This window comes from Amphiura filiformis, chromosome 5 (genome assembly GCF_039555335.1).
Source record: "Amphiura filiformis chromosome 5, Afil_fr2py, whole genome shotgun sequence".
In the NCBI taxonomy this organism is placed as follows: Eukaryota; Metazoa; Echinodermata; class Ophiuroidea; order Amphilepidida; family Amphiuridae; genus Amphiura; species Amphiura filiformis.
The window spans coordinates 15,804,863-15,826,745 of NC_092632.1; the positions used below are offsets into that span (position 1 = coordinate 15,804,863).

The window sequence follows — 21,883 nt, forward strand, 5'->3', positions numbered from 1 at the left end:
CAGCAGTATAATTTTGGTCACAAAGAGGAGTCTTTCCAAACAAGTGATTCTATCTATGATAGCAAACATGACACTGATAGAAACATAATGTACAATACTCGATACAAATATACAATTTCAACATGGCAAATGTTCACTCAAATTGTATTTTATTTGGTCAAATATATGCCACAGATGCTGAAGATAAAACATAACATTTCAATAATGTATCTGGTTTTTCTCTAATCCAATCGTGGCTAGCATACATGCATGGTTTAAAAATTTCTTTAGTACCACTTTGTTAGAAGTTAGCTGAAATCAGGTGTCAACATAATTGTTCATATTACTGAGATCACAAAGAGATGATTTCCTTTTTTGTTAAACAGTTTGATGACTTTTGAACTAAGTAGCTCATGCATGCAGTTAACACCTGTTAACCGTGTACCTAAAAAAATATTTGGGAATGTGGACCCAAATTTACTACCAAACCGTGGAACTAATCACATATTTGTATCATGGATCCATTAAAAAAGGACATGTAAATATAGACCAGCAGATTTGTTTAGTGTAAAATCTCCTGGTAAACCATGGACTTTCTTTACTTGAGGCCTTTACCACCCCACCATTTTAGCCCATAGTGGCTCATAATCAGACCTGCTCTCATCAAATTCATGGTTTTTTTTATCGTCAATGCAGTGGTGATGGTGGGAACAGATGATGGTCCAAGATTGGTGTGCATCCCTCTGTTATGCTGAATGTATCATGATCATGGTCCACAGTATCAGAAGAGATATGTCATGTTTAGCTTTTTTTCGTCTAAGTTTTCTTTTTCTTTCTATAGAATGAAAATTTTAAGGTTGGCTTTGGAGCAAAGCTTGGGCCACAATTATGTGGGTATTACAAATGCATGCACACACACCTGATCATAAAAATAGATGAAAACCGGAATATATATTCAAAGATAAGAAGGTAACTTCAATTTAGGTTGTATTGATGGGTATCCTGAATTTTGCTTTCAATGGCCTAAAGCATACAATTCTTTCAAAGTAAAAAGATATGACTAGGTCACATGTGTCACATATCCCTGTTCAATCTAATTCCTCAGTATGACATATAGGGTAAGTAGCTTATGACTACAGGCAATAATCAAGATTTGTAAAAAGCTTCTCAATTTAACTATCATTTTCCCAAACAAACAGCTTCAATCAACAAAAACTTGATCATCTTCTTTCTTTACGATCTGCATCTGTCACAACCAATTATTACTCCATACTCAAAATTTCAAATGAATCAAACAAGCTTGAGAAAGTTTCATGCCTTACTTTTGGTATGATATTCCAATCTTCTATATGATAATAAAAACTATTTTGCCTTGGGGAAATCTCTGTCTGAATAGTAATACATGTATACAACTCACAGCTTGGGAAATCCATCAAAACCAGCCATTCTCTCGCCTGAAATGCATACAATCGAGACACAAAATTGCCTTCATTTACCCTGCTTATAAGCCATGATTGAAGTGTTCATATAAAAGTTAGGTCAAATCTGTCAGCTGAAACATATATATAGGTCAAGTGTCTTTGTTATTTCTTCCCTGTTTTCCTCCTTTTGCTGGGTTTCTTGTCTGTTTTGCTACTGGGTGATTTGTGTTTGCTTGGTGCTGCTGATTCATCTATAACTTCCATACTCCTCCACAGCTCTTCTGCTTCCTCATCCCCGGGTTTCTGGTCATCGCTGGATTTATGTTTTCCTTTCTCGAAATGTTCCTCTGTTGAGTTCCCCTTTAAGAAAAAGAAAAAGAACAGAAACAAATATTATATTTAAACAAGAACTTACAGGAGTTTGAATGCAATTCTATTCTCGCTATCCATGTATCTACGAGTACATGAATTGTATTTGGTACATCATAAGAACGCTAATAGAATGTATTTATATTCTATTCCTTTTGGCAGCCATTATACTTCAACTACAGGTAAATTAGATAATTCTTGGCCAAGTTCAAACACTCGGGAACGCTAGTGGCTCCGCGATAAACACAACAGGTATGTTCGAGCTTGGCCAAAAATTACTTAATTTGCCTGTACATGGATACATCAAACCATACATACATAATGATACATTTCAGCAATATGTTGATGTCATGACATGATTTTTCAAGAACAAATGCAGATTTAAAAAGCTATCATAGCTTTGTAATCAGCAGTTTTAAAATATGAACTACACACTTAAGAACAACTTCCACAGCCTTGAGCAGCCAACGCAAAACATGTGTGAAAATAAAACAACAAAAGGTGCCATTTGTCAAAAATTACAGGCCACTACATTTATAGGACTACTAAAGAGGCTTCCTTTCTTTCAGCAGGTCTGTATATCACTTCATAAATAGAAGCTTTCAATGCAGTGAAATTGTGTAAATCAAATGCACTGAGTCTAAAATAAGAAGCACTTATTTGGCTCATCATAAGAACACTAGTAGGCCGTATTATATTCCCTTTGGCAGTTACATTATACATTAGGCATTATACTTCAACTCAACTACACTAATGCATCAAACCACACATACATAATGGTACATATTAGTAATGTGCTGTTTTCATGATATGATTTTCAAGAAAAATTCTAGCTTTTTAAAAGCTAAGTAATCAGCAGTCTTAGACTTTAGTTGTAAATGGATTTTCTAAAAAACAAAATTACACAATTAAGTTCATGCACATATGTAACATTTTTTTAAGAACAACTTTGTAAAAAATGCAGTTGTGCAATTAATGGAAACATGTAAGGTGATGGTTAAATCTTACAAGCATAAGCTGTTTGCCTGATGAGCATCTTTTGTTTCCAGCATTCTATGCAACTCTGTTACTTTAACAACATTATTCATAAAGAGTGCTTTGAAAAAGCCACAGCCTTGAGCAGTCAATACAAAACATGTGTGAAACTAAAAAACAAATGGTGCCATTTTGTCAACAATAGGCCACTACATTACAGGACTACTAAAGAGGTTTCCTTTCTTTCCGCATTTGCAGCTGCATATCACTTCATAAATAGAAGCTTTCAATGCAGTGAAATTGTGTAAATCAAATGCATTGATTCTATAATAAGAAGCACTTATTTGACACATCATAAGAACACAAGTAGGCTATATTTTTCCTTTTGGCAGTTCCATTAGCCATTATACAGCTTTCATGATGCATCAAACCACACATACATAATGGATACATTTTTGTAATGTGTTGTTGTCATGACATGAAGTCAATTGAACTACTTGTTTGTCAACCATAATTCTTTTGCACATATTGTCTGCTTATTAAAATCGGAACTGCTGAATACCTTCCATATTTCATGCAAAGTTTAACACAAAAATAGCAAAAACAAAACAAAACCAGGTGAATGTAATGAAAGTTGGATGCCCTTACAAAATAAAATACAGTCAAAAGAATGAAATTTTGATGGCCAGATATATACAAAAGGCATGAGAATATGTTGCTGGGCAACTAGCAAATTATGAGACTACAAAAATAATGAAAGCCCATCATAATCGGAAATGTGATTTATGATATACAACTAGTCCTGAAAAGATGATACCATATATGCGATATGATGTGATCCAATCAGACAAAATGGGCAATAACGAAATAATTGAAAAATAGGCAAAAATAGGGACCAAAAAAAAGCAATAAAAAACATAAGAAAATGGACATATAAAAAGTTCAAACTTCGCAAACCAGGTATGCCATGCACTATGCAATTACAAGATTAGTAGGTACTACTAAGTTACCTGAACAAGTTGGTAATGGTACTAACTCAATTTTCAATGATTCTGACTTTGCTCTGCATGGATCAAATCATGATTATTCGTTCCCTTATTAGACTATTATTATTAGACTTCATTTCAACACAGAGGTCCAGTTTAACCAAAGTTGTTCTTCTGTCCTTGGGACCATCAAATACCCAGGCCATGCCATATAAATTGTTCACACATCACCTATACATCACATAAAATGTGGCATCCAATATTGCGTCATAAGTTACGGAACAAATGCTTGTGCAAGTTTGCTCATTTATCTAACTCTACTAAGATTTTAGTTACCTGTTCCCTGAAGTCTGCACTTGAAAATAAAAGGCAGTTGAGTCTTGATTTCAAATAGACCTGAAACAAAATGATGGTACAATGGTTATTGGCATTAATTGTTGTCAATTATTACGATATTGTACATTTGTAGTCACAACAGTGCTTAGACATCATGTTGCATAATAGTGAAACCAATATTATAGATTATCATCTACAAATATATTGAAAAAGCGCTTAAAACTTATTTGTTCCCTTAACATGTTCTTATTGGTATAATAATTTGTATTTTAAGATGCACCTTCAAATGTAGTTTTAAGTGGTAGTTTTAAAGTATTTTGTAAGTGCTCTGAGCCTTATGGAAATTACGCAAATCGTCAGCCTGCTACACTAATTTCCTAAGTCATTCTTACATGTTTCTCATTTTCAATTTTGATTTTCTGAGTAATAAACCCATAATTATCAAATTTACAGCCGCATTCTTCATTAACTTGTGGAATACATCAAAAGAGATGTATTCCACAAGTTAATGAAAATGCAGCTGGAAATTTGATTAATTATGGGTTTATTACTCAGAAAATCAAAATTGAAAATGAGAAACATGTAAGAATGACTTAAGCAATTAGGTGTAGCAGGCTGAGGAAATGCTCTTTGTATTGTATTGTATTTACACCAGCCTTCCAAATGGTACAATAAATCCACATATCACATAGTGTCTTTGAAGTACCCAGATGGCTACAATATTTTTAAAAATATTGTTTGCGTAGATGCTGTTTGCGACAAACATTTTGCTGATCGGTATCACACTCACACTGATAATATTGAATGTTTTATTTTCGTGTGATACAGGAATATATTGCACTTGACACAAAAATATTTTGACTTGTGCAATAGTTTTATATTTTGTGCAATATAATCTTGTATTACATTCAGAGCCATTCACTATATAAATATCTGCCGTTGCCAAAACATTTGAAATTCTATGTCTCTTTCATTGAAACTATTGCTCATTGCATTGCAAATTCAGTTTGGATCTATGTCACATTGTAAAATTCAAACCTTTTTCTTCAAAAACAAAAAATATTGTTACACTTCTTCAAAAACAGTCTCAGCGAGAGATCTGAATACAGATTACATTTGATCTGCCAATTTGCAAACAAAATAATGGGCTGGTGATTATAACAAGATCTGCTATTCCTCAAAACAAGTCTTGTGACCAAAGAAGGGTAGGATTATTACATGCATGATCATGAATACACCCACACCACAATCACATATCACTGTAACTGACACAACATGGCTTTCCCATGACTATAGAGTAAACAAATCAGTGTTTGGCCTCAGTACATGTTTTCTTACCTTAGTTTGCAATTTCCCTGTGACAGTGTCATGTATTCTTAAAAATCTGTCTAACCCACAGCTTGCTACTACGGGTAGTGTGGGATGACATTGTAAAGAGCGTATACTGCCGGCAAAACCTCGGTACACTCGCCTTACTAAACCTGTAAATACAGACACAATTAAAGAAAAATATGCGATTGTTGAAAATCTATAGTAAAACATTTTACAATCTAAAGAAAATAAATAAAAAATATAAGGGTTCTTTCTCTTTGTGTACCACCTCATCTGTCAGTAGCAAGCAAAGTAATTACTCAATACAATGGCTTATATCCCATCTCATTTAAGTATCTACATCCAAAGAGATGTTGATTTACAAAAAGCAGAGAAAATACAAGTTGGTCTACTTTTCCCTGTACTTAAGTTTGTTCAGTTTATATAAGGTGGAAAAATTAAGACCCATAACACTGTGTATCGATATAGAAAGTTATGCATGCATTGGGCGCAATACTTACGCTAGTTGTGTGTTGCGTAATGCGCAACTGACGCATGCTTTTGTGAAGTTACGTGAGCATGAGTTGGGACTTTATTGACTCGCACAGTAATCAGAGCCGAATAATTTCTGCCTTATATAAGCTGATCAAACTTGAGGTGTGATTAATACCTTTTGAATTGCCAATGGCTCCATGTATAGAAATTAAACTCAGTGAAATTTGGCAAATTACACAGAAACAAATTGAAACTTAGCCACTCACAAACAACAAAAAATATTTGATACCCCTTTTCTTAAATAGGAGTCCTAAATATCCCAATCGATCAACCGAGCAACTTAATGAATGTCTTATCTCATCTGCTAAAAAGGTTCAAACCTTTAGGTCATTAGGACAAGTTTAATTCATGTATTCATCGAATGTTTGAAGCACTCTCCAGTGGGACCAGTGCTGTATATTAAGATTATAAATGTGATTGAACAAGGTTCTTTAGGGCAATTGCGGCAAACTGTAAGAAATTCTTTGATTCTTATGTAACCAGAATATTGTGTGCCAAATGAAGTGTCAAAGTATTTTCATGGTGTTTTTTTCATATAAAATGATAATATTTATGTTAGAATGGCAATATTCTTGCATACAATTTCATTCCAAGTGTCAAGATGTGACCCACTGAGTGTACACTGATACTTCCAGTTTATTATGCTCACAACTTAGAATCCTAACAAACCCAAAATTAAAACTTTATATGTTTTTATTAAATTTAGTTTGTATAAATCTCATTTTTCTGCTTAGTAGTACCTCAGTTTAATATTTGTCTTTGGTTACAATATACAGTATGGATAAAAATCACATTGATGTTAAAATTAAAAACGGGTGACAGAAGTTTAAAAATGTTCATGTTTTGGCGTTATATTTGTACAGGTGTTTCAACATGTCCATGTTTATTGCTATCTACCAAAGACAGCATTTTATTCACCACCCTTCAGCCATTATTACTTCTTTGCTGTCTGCTGTACTATAGGCCTACTAGATATTCTAATTGAATGGACATGGATTTCAACAGCTGTATGCACTACAACCGCGATTGTATATCGCGCATTTCAAAATACAACGCAAATGCATGACCTTGAATACAATAATTAAAATACTAAGCAATCATGATGGTCAGATTCACTTCCGCGTTACGTCTAGACAGTCGCGTAAGCTGGCGATCGCGCAATGTATGCGAAAAATCGTCAGGCTATGTCAGACTGTGTTCATTCAACTGAAATTGCTATTGTATGTACTTGTGATACGATCATTGCTATCTTCAGTAGATAGCATTGTAAAATGTATAGATCGATTGATCAATCAATCATTCAATCAATGAAGTCATTCAATATTTATGAAGCTTCAATACAAAAAAAGAATTGTTCACTTCAGCAGTCATAATGCAATAACATCATAAAACTTTTGTCTGTCTGATTTGCCTACTGTTATTAATTTCTGCCATTTTAATTACTTCAAACTCAGACCTCAGATATCTTTATTAGTTTTCAAGTATGTGTGACAGTGCAGCTTTCACAACACTTCACAATTACAACTTTTAATATAAAACTGTAAATGTATTTTAATAACAGACAGACTAGTATAAGATACACACACTCCATTGCTTTATGAACATGTAAGAGGGTCATTCATAAATTTCTACCTCTACCCTTATATCTCAGCTTCTGCTATGATTATAAGTGAGGGTTCTATCTAGCTTGTGAGAACATTTTGTTTGAATATCTTATTCCATTTCTTTTGAGCGAAGTAAAAATGAAATCAGGATTGATTTGGTGAAAATCTGTACGTATGTCTACAAAGACATAGTAGACCCATTAAGGGATCGGATTGCAAAGTTTGCACAGTATTTTTTGTGGGATATAAGTGCACTTCAGACATATCAAATTGCATTCTGAATATGAGGAGTGTCCTGATGATATCTAGTAATTTAGATTTTTTGAAATTGGCGATATAAACCAGATTTTATGGTAATTATTAAAAATTGATATTTTTTTATTAAGGTCACCTACAAAATTCTGGAAAAGGTTTCAGCATACTATGAATTTGCAGTCAATTGTATGTGACATTTCCATGTATAATCATGCTACATTTGCAGAAGCTACTATTTACAGAACCAAAGTTACACTAATTCGGTTCTAATATGGTACAAATATGATTAAGTGATGATATAAATCTAGTAGCCTTTCACTACAATGATTAGCAATTTTGTAGCTTTTCATTACAATTCTTTAAATGAACAATACATGTAGACACAGAAATGGAAAATATGAGGCAGACAGTAAACAATATAACATCAGAGAAAGACAGTGATTGACACAAAGAAAGAGAGGAGATGAGAAGCAAACAGCCACTACTCCTCAAACAAAGCATACATAATGTGTACAATGTACACAGCCAAACATGAACACCAACTGGCAGACAAACTGACTGTTGAAACACACCCAGACACTATGAATATGTAATGTATAACATAATCGCACACACATTTTACATTAAGGCTATTTTGCCCACCTTCCTTCCTAATTTACACAGCTTGCTGAGTGCTTTATTGAAAAGAGCATGTGTTTGTTAAAAGAGCTTAAAGCAACATTGAAGAAAGACATTATCTTCTAGCAATTTATATGTATCACCTGCCTTTTGTACATAATACTTTATTTGTACATGGCTCATATAGGTTTTCAACCTTACAGAATAAGCCGATACTGATTTTTTCTCATCCGCTATACAATGTTACATGATATCTCAAACCCAGACTACACTTCTGGCAATTCATTTTACATGTTTTTTGTTATATATATATTGATGTCCATTTTGATAAAGCTTACCATCAATAAAGCAATTCCTTGAATGCAGAGTAACAATATTTAATAAGTCATATGTACATCAATAGTTTCCATTCTTTGCATACAGAAAGAATAAATTGTGACGATTTTGACGGGGTCCTCTCGCTATTCCGAAGGTCCGCCATTCCGAAGGTTCGATATTCCAAAGGTTCGCTTTTCCGAACGTGTAATTTTACCATTCGCTATTCCGAATGTAATTAAAGGTTTGTTATTCTGAAAAAACGGTTCTCTATTACGAAGGTTCTCTATTACGAAAATTCCCAAAACACAAACAGGTTCTCTATTCCGAAAATAGAAAGGTTCTCTATTCCGAATATGAAAAAAAGGTTCTTTATTCCGAATATTCAAATATGGGTCCTCTATTCCGAAAATGAATAAAGGTTCTTTATTCCGATCCAAGTCACTGTGTTCTCTATTCCTAATACCAATTCCGCTTTACAATGTGTAATGTGTTTTTTTGGGTTTTTTTACCTTGAGTTCTTCTAATTACTTGTAAAAGTAGAGAACAGTTTGAGGTTTGTAACTGTGGAGTCGGCAATGTTTTGCACGTGAAGAACAATAGAAAATTAGCTACTTTGCATACAATTTGCATATAAGGTAGTCACCTCACCGTCATCATGCATGGTCATCAAGTATTGCCAATCAGTCGAACTGAAAATTCAACATACAAGGTGTCCCAGAATGATTTATACCGTGTTTGAACAAAATATCAAAAATATATAGTCAACAGTGTATCTAATCTTAATAAGTGCAATACAATGCCACACATGTCTCCTACTTATTCTGTGACTTTCATGGAAATAGCTTGATTCGTTTTCGTGTGACATTGCTATTACTGAAAATGGACAAAAACGGCATGTGTGTAATTACAGTGCAAAGGCATCATAACACATGGATCCTTTATCATCATCATCCAGCCGCACTGTGCAATATATTGGAGTAATCCTACATTCTTTTATAGGAAATACACCAAATTTGGCAAATATGTAGAGCTTACAATGCTAAATAATTCTTGATATGGAATTAAGTGAAAAATTTCAATATGACATCAGATATTAAGGTTGAAAAACATACTTTTTATGTGATTATTACCACAATTTTACCCAAAAATGTCATTATTACAGAGATTATAACTTCCTCAAGCATCATCCGCAGTAAAATTTTTATATTCTTCGCCACGTAGCTGTGGGTTTGCCAATATACTGTGAACATAAATGCGTGCTGTGACACTAAGGACGAACCTTCTCTCTACTTTTATGAAAACTCCATCTCTGCCGGCATTTCAAATGATGAAACTCACACACCGCAATAATTGTCTTCAAAACTGCTGCCAAAGAAATAATAGTTTAAGGTCACTCAAATGTAGCAAATCCTTTATTCCATACAAGAATTGCTTCGTAACATCATAAATAAACGATAGATATCGACTATTTAGTAGAAGTAAGAACAGGACACAATAAATATACTGCATAACATTTTCCAAATAACTTTTACAGATTTTCAAAATAGGTTGCTTTGTCAAAACTTGAATTCATCATTTTTACATAATCCTCTCTAACTTCTACTAGAAACGTCCAATTTTTAAAATCTAAAAAATCTGAGAAAGCTAAATATATGTAAAACAATATGACCAATAGAAATGCCGTTCATACCTAAAAAATTCCATCTTTTCCGGTATAAATCATTCTGGGACACCCTGTAATTTTACCATTATGTAGGCCTACATCCAGTGGCGCCGACAAAGGGGGGTAACCGGGTGTGTGGCCCCTAGGGGTCCGTAAAAAGTGAAGAAAACATACCTTACTATGGGGCAGTAAAAGCAAAGAAAGGGGACCTCAGGGGCCCGTAAAAGGTAAAGAAAAGATACCTTGTAATAAGGCATATTTTCTTTGCTTTAGGGCCTACGGGCCAACAAAGGTCTTTTTTCTTGTCCATTAGGCCTAGGGTATCTCTTCTTTGCCTTTTACGGGCCCTCCGAGGTCTCTTTTTTATGGGTCCATTAAGGTATCCTTTCTTTGCTTATTAAGCTGTTTTACATACTCACTAAGCTTTCTTCTTTCCTTTACGGGCCTCATTTCGGAATGATTTTTAGATTTTGGAATGGAGAACTCTTTTTCATATTCGGAATAGAGAACCTTTTTTCATATTCGGAGTAGAGAACACGGTGACTTGTTTCGGAATAATGAAACTTTATTCGTTTTTGGAATAGAGAACCCATTTTTTCATATTCGGAATAGAGAACCCTTTTTCATATTCGGAATAGAGAACCTTTTCTGTTTTCGGAATAGAGAACCTTCAGTAATAGAGAACCTTCTTAATTTTCGAATAGTGAACCTTCGAATAGAGAACCTTCGGAATAGCGAAGTTCTCCCATTTTGACTTGTGGTCCTGGGCAACCGTAGAAACATAATAAATAAGATGATACAGTGTATATGTGAATCTGCTAGTGTATTTATATTGAAATGAAACATTAATTGTCAGAACGATAAAACAGGTAGCGAGCAAGAGAGAGACAGAGGGAGAAAGAAAGAGAGGGGGGAGGAAGGGGAGATAAAGAGAGAACAGCAAAAGACAACAAAATGGTACACATAATGCATAACACATGTACAGAGACAAAGAAACAATGAGAGATATTAAAGACACAGTGGAAGGCAGATGCATACAGAGACATAATAGACTACAGGCAACAAGATACAGAGTTTAAAGAGAGAAAGACAGACAGATGAAAGGGAGACACATTGAAAGAGAGAATCCTGAATACAATAATGAATACACAAGCCTAAAGGGAGAGTGATTGACCACCAACGATACAAACTGGCGGTTAGAAGTGACACTTCACCACAAGGATGTGTGGATCAGGTAAAAACACCAGGTGATATTAAAATCAGACATCCCACCCTCAAGGAAAACTTGCTTGCTTGAAAGGCATAATCCAAGATTTTATGTACAAATATTTTTCCACGCCGTACTTATCTGGCAAATGATCCACAAGCATAAATGGGTAAATTTTTACATGAAAGCTCATGCTTATTTCATGAAACATTACAAGTAAGTTTTTCCTGTAAGTATTAACTATGATAAGGATAATGAACTGAGTGCAATGCATTCGTCAAGATAATCGCGTGCCGTGGAGTTATTGCATTTAGCTCGAGAGCCGATAGGCTCAAGAGCTAAATGCAATAACTCCATGGCAAGTGCAATTATCTTGACGAATGCATTTGCACGAGTACATTATCCATCATACACTTTGAGTGTAGGCCTATTAAAACAATAGGCAATATTAATTGCTGCATTCATTATATTAGTTTTAATATTAGGGAAAATATCTTACATTTTAAAAACACCGTCAGGACATTGACCAGCTACGTAGCATTTAACTGGTAAAGAAAATCAATCCCTGTATAAGTTAGCTATCAATGGTATCGATTGCGCCATACGTCATACTTTAGTAACTTATTCACGCATGGTTTGTAACCAATTGACTTTATGTTGTGATCATTAGAGCACTGAACCAGTTCACCTGGAAACGATCGATTTAGATGTCCGACTACGGTGAATATCAACTGGACTTTATAGCTCTATAATTTGAACTTCAAAATCTACTTATATTAAAACACACGACACACGTATTATCATAGGCCTTCAAACACATGTGTTTGAAGGCCTATGGTATTATAAAGCATGATCATGATATTATGCGCTAGTGTGTGTTTCCCGGGCCCGGCTATGTTATTTTAGATATAGGGCTACATGTATTTCATTTGTAAAATGCTGAATATTTTGCAATGGTGTCATCTTGTATAATTATGATCCACCTGTTTTTGGTCCTTTTTAATTAATAGAAGCTCGATTATTCTCATTTGATGTTTGATTTATTTGAGGTCATTAATCATAATTTATGACAATGATCTTTGCACTGAGCGATTGCGAATAGGGTGCAACTCTACTAGTCTTATTACAAGACTGCCCTACCCCAACCCTAAACCCTAACCCTAAACTCCGTAAACGAGGACTGGACTCAAGTCTAGCGAGTTGCACCCTATTCGGTAATTGTACCCTATTATAGAACACCGTTTGTAACTATACCATTTTAACACACAGAATGTATATTCGTACTTTTTTGATGGTATATATATCGAACAGACAATTGTATAGTTATGTGACCTCTGTGTCGAAAGCGTCACCTAACTCTACTATGGTTATGTGAAAGTAGTATTTCTAGTATTTGAGCGTGCACGTATTATCTAGAATCTATTGTTTAGCGTGCAGGTTTTAGATAATGCATTGTTTAGCGTGCAGGTTTATATAATTTGGGCTGTGAAGGGTAGTTCGCGAAAATAATGCACGGGAGAAGAATACATAACGATGAATAGAAACGGGCACTAGAAGTGTATATGACTATCTCCAATCTCAACTGCTCCTGTGTTTATATTTAAATCATGTAATGTCTGAGGTTTGTGTGAGAATCAAAGTATATCACACTTAAATTTTTAAGTTAAATGTCTGTTTTTGTCTTGATTGCTAATTGCAGGGTTCATGCTCAATTCAAAAATGACAAAATCAGAATTGCTGGTTAGCTAATCACATTGTTGTTTAAATGGTTACTCTTTGCAGAGACATGCTTGAGTCATGGTGGGCCCAGGCTCAAACAAAATGCTCAAGCCAGGTTAAAGTGAGCAATTTTACTCACTCACCCCAACACTGAACTACACATGTAACAGTAAAAAAATAAGATTCAATCAAGTTCACTAACCTTTTCTCAAGTCTATTCTCCCCATGTAGCCATGTGAGTTTCCTACAATAACAGAGCTGTAGCAAAAAAGGAATACACTTATCAAGACAGTCTCAAGGTTATGACAGTAACAATATTATGATATTGAACTTGTGTCAAAGGATAGTCAAAACATATGAATCACATCTAGTCTGGATATAAAGCTGCATGTACTCTCATAGGACCTTTTAAGGTTCTAAAGGCTTGTAGGATGTTTTTATAATTTGGACATGCTTCAGAATATCAAATGTAACAATTCCATGGAGGGCATTTCTTGAAACAAAACCACAGAAACTCCATCCATGGGCATGATTAAGACCGTAACAATTCATATATGGGCATGGTGTTGTTATCACCATTATCATCATGTAAAAGCATAAAACATAATTTTTTTAAATTGAAGACTGTAGTGTACAGCAGGATATTTCAGAAGTATTAATATCAATTGTTCGTGATTTGAACTGTTTGGAGCAGTTTTGCTGTTTAAAGTAAAATATTTTGTGGGCTTTGCAATGCGTTGACATTTAACACAAAAAGCGCAAAAAACAAAACAAAATCCTGCTATACAGTAATTGAATTATTGATTCACGTATATACACAAACCAAACAAATCCATCATACAAAGGGGCAATTAATATTGATAGCTATGTACTATATATATCACCAGTAATTATTGCAAAGGTTAAAATAATTTTCTATCATTAAATGATAATAATGTGAAACTGAAAGATCATAAATATTTATAAAAAAAAGGTTGAAAGAGCTGGCAAACAGTGTTGTTTCTGCTGCTAACTACTTTAACCGTTTGTCAATTATAATATGATCCAATCATGTCAAAGGAGTCATTTTTGACAATTATGTCATTTGTGCTATTGCTGAATCATTGAATGCCTTGAGTATTTGGTTGCAAAGTATTGAGTTTTATTGCCAATTTTCTGATGTATTATTTCTTGCTCCCTATGTGTACCTGTTGTTGTTGTTGTTATTTACTGTAGGAGCAAATATAACACTTCATGAAGAAACAACAGTAGTGGGTGACCTTTTCAAGAAGAAAATTTACCTTTTTCTAAACAACTTTTGGATAGTTTTCAATCAAAATTTGAAAAAAAAATGATCAAGGTGTAATGTTGATCACTTCCCTCTGAGCAACTTATATCATTGCTTCAACTTACTTTCCATCAGACAAGGCTGACAACGACATGATTGGATATTCATCAAATTCAACATCTAATACCGGTCTCCTCCGTGGCGTGCTCGGGTCGTACAGTCGCACCTAGGTAGAGAGATAAGGAATAAAAAACATGAATCAGGGCACCCTAGCTAACATGTCTGCTCCATGATGGATAAAATGGCATTACCTTTCGCACTTTCAATATAAATGCAGGCAGAGGCATTGATTAAATGTCTACATCCTGGCTTGTTATACTCTGTTCTGTACAAAATTGGCACAACTAATGGAACTGCATACAAAAAACTCTTACAACATGTTCAACCCTCTAAACAAAATCAGGTGCAGAAAACAAAATGATTGATTAATGCCTTCTTCCTGGCTTGTTATATACTTTGTTCTGTACAAAACTAGTGCAACTAATTGAACATGCAAAACACTTTTTAATCCTACTAACAACCCTGCAACCCCATACCCTAAGATCCCTATATCATTCTTCACTGAAAAGGTTAATCTGTCCATTCTTACATTCCAATTTTAGCTTGCTCGCTCTTTCTATCCTTCTTTCTCTCTTCCATTCTTTCTTTTTTTCTCTCTCTTTCTTCCTCTTCTTCTTTCTCTCTTCTTTCATTATTTTAGCTTCCTTCCTTCCTCCCGTATCCCTTAATCCTATCCCGTACCTTAAACCATAACCATGTATACCCCTAACCTCATCCATACCTTATTTTGTTCTCCTTTTCTTTTTTTCTGTATATTGCGTCTACAGGTATCTGGCACGCAAGTTGGTCTATGCGCCCCCATATGTGCACATCATGTGGTGCGTACGCCGACATGCTAATGACGGTGCCCTTTCTGCTAGATACGTTGACACGCCAGTTGCCATAGCCCGTACCTAGCAACCGCTATTAATTATTTGCCACAAAAAAATCACTTTTTTACAGATATTGGGGCCAATTCTTGACTGTTTTTAATCAAAGAAAGTTCCTTGCCCTCTCTATATATTCCTCGATCTCCGGTATGAATTTGGCGACATTTGGATCGAAATTGACAGAGACTTTCACATACATACCCACCCCACACATACAACTTTTCCCTATTTATAGTAAGATTCTTTATGAAGGCTGCAAACCTGTATCCTATAGTTGTTTAAATAAACACCAATCAAAGATATATAGCTCTAATGCAGATCTCTGTGTGCTCCTTTTAACTAACCATGCTGTTGATAGTTGATTAATTGTAGTAATTGAATGTGTTGCTCTATTGTAAATTCTGACTAAAAAACGTATCCTCTGTGCGAAGCTTTCACCAGCCATGCTTGTTCAACTGTAATAGCTGATTAATGGTAGTAATTCTTGCTCTTATCATTTAAACTCTCTCCTCTCATAATTGCAGCTGTACTTCAACACCTTGTAATAAATAATGCACATCATGACAGATACAGATCTGTGAAAGTCATCACCTGCATATGAGACCCGCTCCTACAAAACCCAAAAAAAGTCAGGGAATCATGATTTGGAGATGTTCGATTTAAAATGCTTTGTCAGATTTAAATTGATATATCACATATTATGATTACTCAATGTTTTGACATCCTTCAAAAATACATCTTTAGTTTTAAAACAAAATTCCTCTGTTTTCTATTGATTCGGACTGTATATCAAATAAAGACTTGCAACTTTGTCCAAATTTTGTGGTAGTAGATCTTATGTCCTCCAGATTCTAAATTTAATTGTGGAACTCCTGTAAAAGTGGAAACATATATTTTCACACATTTCACTGTACAAGCAACTAATACAAAAATATCAATACGCAAAAGAATTCCTTTTGTATATATTGATGTGTCAATCAGGCTTCACTTTTGGCACTTGTCCAACATTGGCATGTCAATATGTTTGTAATACAGTTCTAAATTTGAAGAATGCAAGTGAAATATCACCTCAAAGTACTACCGGTAACTAACAACTTAACTGCAAGTAGCTAAAAATACATTACAGCTGGGCAACTGGTTCCATCTGAACCAATTGAGCAACTATACAAGATATCAGCATGTTAAGCATGAACCATGTTAATGTATGGCAGAGCAAAAAGTGCTGTCATTTCCGTTTTTCAATCATCCACCCATATCACTTCCACAATGTAATTTTACACTTTTCAGTACTTTCCTCACACTCTTCCCATTTAATGATTTACTATGCACTGTTTAAATGTCAACCCTACACACATGATGATTGATGGATCCTCTTCATGTGAATTGCATGGGCACATTAGGCTTTAAAACAAAATCAAGCTTGTTTCCTAGGGTGTGCACATTTCAATTTTACCTCATTCCATTTTTTTTTTATTTGAGATATATCAAAAACATTTATCGCAATATCTTTCTCATAAATATTGTTATTTTATATGAAAGCACTAAATATTCAATGTGAATCAATCTTGCCATATCTAACCTACTCTGCACTGATTTGGCAATAAACATTAATGTGATTTTACCATACATCCCAACTCTTTAAAATAAAAAATGCATTTCCCATTAAAAGTTTTCAGGCCACCTACAGGAAACAAACTTGTGTTTTTTTTGCCCATAGATATTACGCATTAAATATATATATATATATAGCTACCATGCAGCTTCCACAACATTATTCACACTCTGATACAATAGATGAAAGAACATTCAGTTTGATTTTAAAGGTGCAATTTGATATATGACTTTCAAATGCTTACAGAACATTTTCTCAGCAAATATGCTGCAAAAGTGGACATTTTTGAATCTACGTGCATCCACATTTTACTCTTCATCCTGTTCCCAAGAACTGATAAATAAATAAATATTCATTTTTGTGAATGAAAGGAAGGTCTTAGATCTAGAACAAGCAGTTCAAAAATGTTAAAACCGTAAAATTATTACTGAAAATGTTCATTTACACTTCTTTCTGATGAACACTGTAATCATGGTAATACATCATTTATGCCATCAAACTGAAAACAAGAGTGAAAACCGCACCATAGCTGAACCATGTGGCTTCAGCAGTATATTGTGGTAGGCCTATACCACTGTCACCCGGAGTCTGTAATGGACATAATCTCGAAATGCTACGAAGGTATGGCCGCCCGAGTGGTGTTAATGAAAGAGGAAAAGTAAAGAATTTAAAATAAATTAGAGCAACTGTGCCCTTTGCTAGGGCACGAGGTAAGTTAGGCGGATTCCCGGATGACTGTGACAATCTGATCAAGCAGCAATACTGTGCTGGATATATTAATTTTAATAAGACTGTTTCATTAATTGCCGTTTTAATATATCTTGATCGTGGAAAGCTGGCATTTTGAAAACTTGACTTTTGACCTCTGTATGACCCCCTTAATGACCTAAAATGAATTTTAAAATATTTAAAACATGTTAAGAATGTCATAAGGATCATTGCATTTAAATTTCACCTCAATTGAAGCATTTTGAAAACCTTGACCTTTGACCCCTTTATGACCCCTTAATGACTTTAAATAATTTTTTTAATGTTTTAAACATGTTTAGAATGTCATAAGGATCATTGCATTTAAATTTAAGCTCAATCGGAGCATTTTCGGTTAAAATGACCTTTTTTTACCCCTGTGACCCCTGGATGACCTTGGACGTTTGGAAATATTTTTTATTATATTCTTTATGTTTTCCTCTTTCATATGACACCACTCATGGGGTCATACCTTCGTGGCATTAAGAGATATGTCCATTTCAGACCAAATGGTTAGTCAGTTAGTAAGCTAGTAAGCTAGTAAGTAAGTAACCACACTCATATAGGTTGATACCATTTCATGGTTCAGCAAAAATCATAACATACTCATATCATCACTCATTTCAAAGAAAGAGGGATAGGGGACATATGTAGTACATGTTACATGAAATGACATTCCACTAATCATATCATACCTTTCAGGAACATGATTTGCATGAGGGCATATTTATGTACATGTAAATTTGGATTGTTCAGGTGAAAAATGTTACATGACATGTGCTGCCTTGTATTAGTTTCATCAACATTGTTTTTAAACTGATTAGGATGAATAGGGATTGAAATACCCTATCCATTCTAATTAGTAGTGCTGCTCCTAATTAACTAATCACAAATTATGCTAAATTAGAGCATAATGAGTATGACTATATGCATTCAGTCTTTTGAGGGTATTGTGAAAAATCTGCACATTTTGCTTTTGGCCAATTCCACCGTTACGGACGTTACAGATACATGCAACTTACAACTTTTAAGCGAATAGCACACATGTTTGTTGTTAGGATAACACTTTATTTCTTAGTATGCTACTAGTACACACTCTAATGTTCATTATTATGAAGCAATTTTGTTTTGGCTTTCTTAGTTAACTAGCTACAGAAATTAGAAACGAGCGTTACGGACGTTACGCGAAAGTGCCTGCCTTTTTGACAGATGGTACATATCCTTAAATCTCCATTCAGTTCTGTGTTTAATTTTTTTCTGTTAACAACATTGAGCAAGCCCTGACTCCATTCTATGTAAACATGAAAAGCAAGTTTGAAATTAATATTCCTGTATCGTCCTACACTGTTGATTTAGTGTTACGGACGTTACATTTTATCTCAAATGTAACGTCCGTAACGTTTTTCATGATGAAAAAAAACTGTCAAGGTGCATCCTCAGATTTTTTTCTTTACTATCTTGAAGTAGGTGTGACATCAATCTATGGAGGCATGATTAGCAAGTTTGAAATAAATGCTCCTGTTTTGAGCAATAATGTTCCAAAATTTTGTTACGGACGTTACAAAGGCACTTTTGGCATGGAATTGGCCTTTTGCTACTAAGGAAGAGCCCTCAAAGATATTCTGTGGTCCAAAAAAAAAGTTTTTTACCCCATAAATACTTAACCTTGTTCATAACCATCACTTTTCAGTTTGTTTGATTCCATCTGCATAATATTATCATATTAGTACAATTCTAACTTAACCTTTCATTTTACCTTAAATATGAAATAGCCAACCCGGTAGTCACCAACTACAAAAGGGCTTAATCATGCAATGTACAAATATGGCAGTTGCATGCACATAAATTGTTTGTTAGCATAGGATTCACACTCAGAGGTCATTAATGTTATGAGGAGGTCCATTGTTGTTTATTAATAAATGCGCATCGAGCTCACCTTTTGTAAACTTGTATAATTGGATCTCATGCATTGCATATATTTGTGGGTTTATGAGTGTATCTTATTAGAAATAAACCTATTTGAAGTATGTGCACAAGGCAGCCTTTGGTTGTGTCACATTTTGCATCTTTCATTTGATGACCTTATCAATATTTGACACACTTACTAACAACTCCAGGCAAACCTGATGGATCTTTCAAAAAGAATTAAGTGATATTCTTTTGTAAGCAACCTCTTGATTTTTTTAAAGATCCAAATTTTCTATTTTTGGAGTAAATGGAAGCCCAGAGGTACATTTCCAAATGAAATATAAACAGGAATTAAAACTAAAAGTTTTTGACTTTATGTATGGCTTGTTGCAATTAACCCATAATGTGTATAATTTATGTTGTTACTATAAATATTGACATAATTTACCCAACAAGATCATACTGACAGTTCCACTAAGCGCCCTAATCCTGTGTGGGTGTGCAGCCTACATTTGGTTGAAATGAAATATGTCGTTTAAATATATCTCATACCATATTATCCCTAATAAACACCCAAGGGACAAGAAATTTTTCAAAAGGGGTGTTTTAAGAGAAAATTGAAAATGCGACTCACTTGCGGGGTTAAATCAAGATAAACAGTGTGTTATCGGTAAATACTACAAAATTACATCTGTAAGTTCATTTTTATTCAAGATTCAAGAATATGATTTTATTAGTTCTTTAAATTACCATCCATTCTATAATAAATTGGCAATGAACTGGAAGGAAGTTGACCTTTTGTTTCGCAATATCAAACAAATTTTCATTCATTTCATTTTAAGAAATGTAACAATGCTAGATAAATTTTGGCATTTCAGTCACTTTTACATTGCAAATAATTATTAGGGAGGGGGCATTTATTAATCCGGGTGCTGGTTACAGTCAACATGCAGAAATAATTTAAAATAGAATGCTACATAAAGCATGTAAATATACATTTCTTTTTTGTAGCATGCTACAGTTTTGGACAAAACCTACTGTGACCTCTTAATCAAAACCTATAATACCTAATATAATAGTACATGATCATGTTTTCTCTATTTTAATGGGTGCACATGTTAGAATTTGGCAAACATACATTGTGTAGTATAATATTAAATTAATTATAATATTTTAATTAACCCCAACTCCCTCTCTGCTTTTTGCCTATGTGACAGCACAGATCCTGGTGACAGGAAAGAAAGAAGAAAGAAGATGATTCGTTTTCCCCACCCCGGAATGGACCCACTGACCCCTCAGCAGAACAAGGTATAGCAAGCCATGTCTGTGACCATCTCCTGCCAACGGATTCGTGCTTATGTAGTTTGGCATGATTATGCAATCGGATCATGGGGTATGCATGGTCTTGCAGTCGCTTTGTGCTGTATGGTTTTGTATGGTCTAGAAACTTTATCAATCAACAATCAATCAATCAATCAAATAAGCGAATGGACGCACCGACCCCTCGGGTGCTAGCCAGCATAACAGGGTATAGCGAGCCATGTGTGACTGTCCTCCGGCCAATGGTTTCATGCCTTTGTAGTTTGGCATGATTGGATCATGTGAGATGTATGGTCTTGCAGTCGCTTTGTGCTATATGATTTTGTATGGTCTAGTAGTGTTAGGGTTAGTTGATTAGTTACAACTGATACAATATACATTGAATGCAAGTAGGTTGTAAGTACATAGTAATAACAAAGCACTTACAACCTTCTTGTATTCAACTGATACAATGTACATTGGATACAAGAAGGTCATTATAAGTGCAAAGTAATAACAAAGCACTTACAACCTTCTTGTATTCAACTGATACAATGTACATTGGATACAAGAAGGTCATAAGTGCATAGTTATAACAAAGCACTTATAACCATCTTGTATTCAACTGATACAATGTACATTGGATACAAGAAGGTCATAAGTGCATAGTTATAACAAAGCACTTACAACCTTCTTGTATTCAACTGATACAATGTACATTGAATACAAGAAGGTCATAAGTGCA

At 34.4% G+C, this 21,883-nt stretch overlaps 1 protein-coding gene across 1 annotated transcript in view; it reads right to left on the reverse strand.

The window, feature by feature from the left end:
* Positions 1-800: 800 nt before the first annotated feature.
* Positions 801-21,883, reverse strand: part of LOC140152712 (WD repeat-containing protein 74-like) — a 35,180-nt gene continuing 14,097 nt past the window's right edge. Inside the window, exons 6-10 of the mRNA XM_072175175.1 lie at positions 14,709-14,809; positions 13,519-13,574; positions 5,405-5,547; positions 4,067-4,126; positions 801-1,760 (exon numbers count right to left, since the gene is read on the reverse strand). Coding sequence (XP_072031276.1) covers positions 1,563-1,760; positions 4,067-4,126; positions 5,405-5,547; positions 13,519-13,574; positions 14,709-14,809 — 558 coding nt within the window. The 3' untranslated portion in view covers positions 801-1,562. The remainder of the gene's footprint in view (positions 1,761-4,066; positions 4,127-5,404; positions 5,548-13,518; positions 13,575-14,708; positions 14,810-21,883) is intronic.